At 33.2% G+C, this 7,140-nt stretch overlaps 1 protein-coding gene across 2 annotated transcripts; it reads left to right on the forward strand.

Annotated features, from left to right (window-relative positions):
- Window positions 1-216: 216 nt before the first annotated feature.
- LOC125869396 (LEAF RUST 10 DISEASE-RESISTANCE LOCUS RECEPTOR-LIKE PROTEIN KINASE-like 1.1) lies at window positions 217-3,064 on the forward strand. 2 transcript variants are annotated; one of them, XM_049549977.1, is made up of 5 exons: window positions 217-231; window positions 426-1,439; window positions 1,520-1,564; window positions 1,731-1,982; window positions 2,061-3,064. In XM_049549977.1, the coding sequence occupies exons 2-5, from the start codon at window positions 878-880 to the stop codon at window positions 3,023-3,025; spliced, it is 1,824 nt and encodes a 607-aa protein (XP_049405934.1). In that variant the 5' UTR covers window positions 217-231; window positions 426-877; the 3' UTR covers window positions 3,026-3,064. The 2 variants fall into 2 exon arrangements, with proteins under 2 accessions (XP_049405934.1, XP_049405935.1); XM_049549978.1 differs by lacking the exon at window positions 217-231 and having other exon boundaries at window positions 407-473; window positions 910-1,439.
- Window positions 3,065-7,140: the final 4,076 nt, after the last annotated feature.

Here is a 7,140-nt window from a genome sequence, read left to right on the forward strand (position 1 = left end):
CAAGTACTAGTGTTAATTTGAGTGTTTCAACCTTAGCCATAAATTCATAGTCTTGGACTCTAAGGTGAGTGTTCCATAAGCTAGGGATGGTGATAATGATTTGTTTCTTTTTAAAACTTTGGAGAAGATGACATGAAACATAGCCTGTATTTCTAGCTTATTTTGTGTATACTCCGTCAATCTTGAAAATACTTTCTTGGTAGTTTCTAATGAGAAAGTGAGCAATGCAAGGTTGTATATTTGTTTTTTCATACTATCTTTACGTCCCTTTTAGGGTGTGACTAGAACCATTTCCTTTGTTGTTTTCACCTTTGGATCTATCTGTATACCAATTAAATTTCAGTCGACTGAAATGAATATTGCTTCTATTTCTAAAGTTCAAGTAATCCATTTTCAAAAACTTAGAAGTTGCTGTTTGTTTGCAGACTTAAGAAGTCAAGTCTTACCACTGGTGTCAATGGCTAAAGGCCAATGTAAGAATTTCCTTTTCCCTTCAGCTTTTTTCCCCCAATAAGTCTGACCCATCTTATACGTTTGGTTCCACATAGTGTTTCTTTTTGACAAATTTTACCAGTGAGAGAGACTTGTAATGATTACAGTGTTGAAAGTTATGGAACTTGATCTTATAAGAGAGTTCAGGTGAGCTAGCTAGAATTACGATTCACAAACCTTCTAGTTTTTCCTCTTCTTGCAGTATAGATTCAATATGGCTTTGGCTTCTTCTTTTATTTGCTTCCTTCTATCTCTTCTTCTGATCTTAGTTCAGGCAAAGGGAAAAAATGATTCAACTTGTCCAAAGTTCTTTTCATGTGGGAATCTTACTGACTTGAGCTTTCCTTTCTCTCTTTCCTCATGATCTGATTGCGGACTAAAGACCATGTCTGGTTGTGATACTAAACCATATCCAAGAATCCAACTGCTTCCTGGAGGGGATTGGTACAATCCTATGGAAAAACCGCATAATTTTACAGTTTGGCTCTTGGACCCGAAGCTTCATACCATGTTGAGGCAACACAAGTGCCAGACTTTTAGCAAAAGTTTCTCCCTTCAAGACTCTCCTTCTATTTCTTTCACTACCCCTACGCTTCACGACTTCTTCAAATGTAACAGCACGAGTCGTAATGCCCCAAACACTACCCAGAAGAAGAATGATCATTTTGCTGGTTATAAAATATACAATGGTTGTAAAGACTTTAGCATATACTACAAGCTTTCTGGAGACGATGATGAAGACATTCAAGCAGGCAATCTTCCTGCAAATTGTTCACTTATCAGATTGCCAATTGACACATTAGCATATGATAGAGATGTGTTCAAAATGTTAAGTCACGTTTTTCTGGTACAATGGGAACTGTCTTACGACTGTTACCAATGTCACCAAGGTGGAGGTCATTGCCAGACTGATAAAACCAACAAATTTCAATGTACAGATGCTCAAGGTCTAGTGCATATTTCTTACCCTTTCTTATTTTCATCTCACATATCGTTAATATTCATAGTATTTTCGCTCTTATTTTAGATGCAAAAACAACAAAAAGCAGGTTGGGAGTGACTCTGGGAGCAGGTAATTTAATATCCATTAACTGCAGAGTTCTTTCCTATTTCAGAATTTACATGCATATCATTAAACTTTATTAGATAATGACAGAATGATAGGAAAAGACTAGTACCTTAGGTTATGTAAATGTATGGATACTGGAGTTGAGGGAGATTACTGACTTCTCTTTCAGTTTTTGGTGGAGTAGGATTGGTGATGATAACTTTAGTTGTCTCCTTTATCTGGTGTTACAAGGAGAAGAAATTTAGTCCATCCCTCTTCCTCACAACGAAGAAATTCTCGGACATTTTCAAACATGATGTTGAGGGAGGCAGTATATACTTTGGTGTCCCAGTCTTCTCTTATTCAGAACTTGAAGAAGCCACAAATGATTTCAGTTCTTCTAGAGTCCTTGGAGATGGAGGTTTTGGAACCGTTTACTATGGTGAGAAACTTCCTAATCCAACTGCGCTATGCTTCAACTGTTTCTTCATGTACCTAACTCTTGTTCATCAATGACCAGGAAAGCTTAAGGATGGAAGAGAGGTTGCTGTGAAGCGCCTTTACGAGCACAACTGCAAACGAATGCAGCAGTTTGTGAATGAAATTGAAATCCTTACTAGGCTAAGGCACAACAATGTTGTTACCCTCTATGGTTGCACTTCAAGGCAAAGCCGTGAACTACTCCTTGTCTATGAATATATTCCTAATGGAACTCTTGCTGATCACCTCCATGGTAATAAAGCGAAGGATGGATCACTCACGTGGCCGATTCGCATGAACATTGCCATAGAAACTGCTGGTGCATTGGCTTATCTGCATGCTTCTGACGTAATACACTGCGATGTCAAGACTAACAACATACTCCTTGATCACAACTTTAGTGTTAAAGTTGCAGATTTTGGGATTTCAAGGCTCTTCCCAAATGATGTCTCTCATATTTCAACTGCACCCCGGGGAACCCCTGGCTATATCGATCCAAAGTATCACGAATGCTACCAGCTGACTAGTAAAAGTGATGTTTATAGCTTCGGGGTGGTCCTTGTTGAGCTCATTTCATCAATGCCAGCTGTGGATATGAATAAGCATAGCCAAGAGATTAATTTGTCTAACTTTGCAATAAACAAGATCGTAAAATGTGCATTTCACGAGTTGATTGATCCATCCCTGGGGTTCGATTCAGATACCAAGATTTGGGAAATGACTACTTCAGTAGCAGAGCTGGCTTTTCTGTGCTTGCAGACAGATAGGGACATGAGGCCTACTATGGTTGAAGTTTTGGATACTCTAAACGAGATTCAGACTAGTGAATTTGGCAATGAGAAGAGAACTGAGTCTGATCTCAATGCCAATGAAGCTAAAATAGTAGCAGCTTCTTTCCCTGAATCAGAAGATATGTTATCATTGAAACAAGTTAAATTACTGCCTTCTCCAAATTCTGTGACCGATAAATGGATTACTTGCTCTGATATAACTAGAACAAAGTAGTTAAAAGTTCTACACCCCATTTCTTTGTTATTGATGTACTACTGTGAGAACTTTCTTGAGCTGGAAGTCATTCAATTTTTAGTTTCATTATTTAAGAGTTTATGTTATATACCTTGCAGTGTAGATTGTAGAAGTTTTTACTCTATTTGTGTAATGTTGCAGTATCAGTTTTGTATTGCTGGACAGTCTATTTTTTCTAATAAAATTTACTTTTCTCTAGTTGTTGTAGCAGGTTTTGCTACTTTATTTTCAAGCTTATCATACATATCTGTTACAAACAATTACTTGTTGTTGCAGGTAACTTAACCCAATGGCATAGGAATATTATACACTTTCAGTACACAGAAGAGGTTGTTGAATCCTCGTAGGTCGGAGAATGTAAAGGGGATCATCAGAGTGACAGTGGCTCCTCCGTCCAAAGGCCCCCTCGTTGTTACAGGGTCAAAACTGGTGATACAGAAAGTGAATGGGAGAAGGTTAATAGTATCCATATTAACTGTGGACATGAACATGCGAGGTTAGAAGTGTTTAAAACATTCATTTTTTTTCACAAGTTGAGGTATTTATATCACTATGCACTCTTGTTTCAATCTTGGTCGTAGATTCCAGTGTTCTTTTACATTTTCAGACTCTCTATAGGTGTATTTTGGGGTGTGACTAGATATATTTTTATTTTTTACTAGCTTTTGGACACGTTCTTCGCACGTGTGTTCCATACAAGTAGTTCATACAAAATAAGTCATATAAAAAATACATTGTAATGAATAATAGAATAAAGTGAAAAAGTACAAGCTAAAATATATTCAAATGACTTCTTCGTTGAACAATATTAGATAATTAAATATTATTTGAAAATACAAAATTAAACAACTAAATTTATCTAGATAGGTAAAATGTATAATGAATTATATTTTGAGCAACATTTAATGTATTGATATATTGCATGATACTCTTTCATAAGTAATGTTCTTGATGTGTATTCCATTTGTTGTTTTGATTACCGATTTTAACGGTTAGAGTAGTTTCATTCATCCACTTTAATTATATAATTAGGAAAACATTAATAAACATATATCACCAAAATATTATCTATGAATACCTATTCTATTTCATTTATCCACTCCTTTTTTACCAACTTCAGCAAATTTAAGGTATCAAAAATTAAAGTTTCAAACAACTTCTAGCTAAGCAAAGACTCAAAGCTAATGGTAAATGTATGTCATTTAATAGGACCAAAAGTCAATCTCTAACACTTCTATGTCAATACATCAGTTTGATTTTAACTCATAAACATGAATATAAGAAACATTGATAATTTATAAAACTTAAAACTCATAAAATATTATATAAACAAGAAAAATATATTTTTACGAACACGTTCACAGAAAATAACAAAGCTGAAAAATGAACTTACTCTTTAAAATCTTTCCTCTACTGCTTCCCCTAATGGAGAGAGTTGTACATATTCTTGATTTATGAATTCATTTATATAAGTTGATCATTGAGCATAATTTAATGGAATAGATAAGATCATTCATTATCAATTAAGTTAGGTAACTAAAGAAAATCAAAAGTTTTATTGTTGGAGAAGAAAAGACTTAAAGTATGATACAATGTTCTTTCCAACTTCCAAACAGCAGCTACGTACAACCATTGTTATGAGATTTATACATTGCAAGTACAAAAAAACTAAGAAAAAGAATGAATAAAAATTACACAAGAAAATGTTTTGTTGAGAAAACATTGTATTCTAAATTATTACTACATATTCAGAGAATATGCTATAATAAGTATTGATAGATGAACAAATATAACATGTAGAAGCTAGGGGCGGACCTACAGTGGTTCAAGTGGGTTCAATTCAACCCACTTCATCGAAATTTTTTGTATTTTACATATATAAATTAATTGTAAGTTCGTTATTATAAGTAAAATGAACCCACTCTTTACACAATGAATGGCGTGGGTCAGTGGTGAATGGGTTCAATTTCGTGCCATGAGCCCAAGGCATAACTTTTTGTTCTTTTTTGTATTTTCTTGATACTTTTCCTTTTTAATACTCCCTCCGTCCCTATTTAGTTGTCCACTTTAGAAATGATACACAGATTAAGGCAACAATGATTAGCATAGTGAAATTACAATTTTATCCTTATAGTACAATTTACTTTCAAAATAAATTCACTCAAGATAACTAATCAATGATGGGAAGTTCATAAGTTTATTTACTTTATTTATGACAACTTTTCACTTTAAATAAGGGTATAATATGAAAAAAATTGTTGTCCTTTAATTTCTTGATTTGTCAAAATGGACAACTAAATAGGGACAACTAAAAGAGGAAATATGGACAACTAAATAGGGACGGAGGGAGTATTAACTAACAAATGTAGACTATTATATATCTAGACTTCTAGTTCATGTGAATTTCTTGATACTTTTCCTTTTTAAAATCATATCATATATCATATATATATATATATATATATATATAAAGGAGGATCATAGAGGAGGTGATGTGGCACCTCTCTATGACCTCCATTCCTATTTATCTATTTTCTCTCTTTTTTTATGGACTTTTTATGTTTGTTTTTTAATTTATCTTATTTCTAAATGCATTAATCAATTAATGAAGAAACAAAACTGAAAATTTCTAATGGAGCAGTTAGTGAGGAAACACGTTCTGTTTGAGACATCTACTAGAATTAAAACACATTTAAATCAAATAAATGGGAGATGAAAAGACCATCCTTTCATACACCTCCTCTTCTTCTAACCGTTTGACAGGTTATTAAAAGGAGTACCAAAATAGGTTTTGGTCTTATATTTCAACTCATATAGTGTACGTACTAAGATATATGGCAAAGGTATCTTCTTCTTTTATTTTCTTATAATTTGGTTGTGTCATAATTGTTTCATGTTATTTTACTTTACATTTTTTTTCAAGATTATCCTTTATTATACATGGCTAATTTTTTAGAGAATTTCTCTCTGTACTTGAGATCCTTCTCTTTTTTTCTCTCCCACAAAAAGAGAAACCTATGAAAATTAAGAATCGAAAGTCATCGTTCGTTAGACAAGGTCCACGTGCTGTGCATCTCTGGTGTTCTGCTCGTGGAATAGAAAGAGTTTGTTGCATCAACAAAGTGTATTAGTCAAAAAGGCTTACTTAAGCTCATTGATGTGTACTCCTAGGCTATGAAAGAGAGGGTCCGCGAGTACTTTTGGACGCATATGCTGCATTTGGTGAGTGTAAATGATGGGTGAGGACTGAGGAGGAGAGGTAAGAAAGGAAATACAATTATAAGGAAAATAAAAGGATAGAAAATCGAATAATAGATTTATGCATGTATCCATATGTGTAACACTCTCACTTTCAATTCGATCAAAGAATTGAGTCACAACAGAGCAAAAAGGATAGGTACTATCAGGGAGGAGTAAAAAACTATTAGGTCATAATTGACAATATTTCTTATTTATTCTTTATATTTGTGTGCATATTTCTCATAAACATCATCTCATATAGTAAATCCAGCACTTCAATTTTCTTGCTATCACATATTTATATGTTTAAATAGTTTCTGCATTATAGAATATCTATAATTAAGTAGTGTCTTCTATTTGATTTATAAAGGAAGTCGAGTCCTTTATGATCCACAAGCATGTACCTAAATAGTGTACAGAAGTTGACTCCTATTCTTGAGAAAAATTGTTATCATTTTGATATATTTTTCTTATTCAAGTTCAAATATATGTTAATCAAGTATTGTGTATCTGTAATATTTGTCACATTGTCAAGCAGATTTATATGAGAAATAATTAAAGAATCATGAACATACGTATGTACTTTCATTTTTCATTGTAATGGGTATTAAAATTCGTGTTGCAATCTAATACATATATCTGTGTTGATAGTTTATTGTTTCTATATTCACTACGAATTAAATTTATTGAAAATTTGTATGTGATATATTTACTCGGACAAAGTGTGGTAATAGAAATGGTAGAGTTGCCACATTTCTATGGACAATGATCTTAATTATTTCTCTATTTTTTTCTTTCTCTTTGTTTTTGTTGACTTTTCTTTTATTTTAAAAAGTTATCTCCGTGAGCTAGCT

The sequence above is a fragment of the Solanum stenotomum genome, chromosome 6 (assembly GCF_019186545.1).
Source record: "Solanum stenotomum isolate F172 chromosome 6, ASM1918654v1, whole genome shotgun sequence".
Classification (NCBI taxonomy): Eukaryota; Viridiplantae; Streptophyta; class Magnoliopsida; order Solanales; family Solanaceae; genus Solanum; species Solanum stenotomum.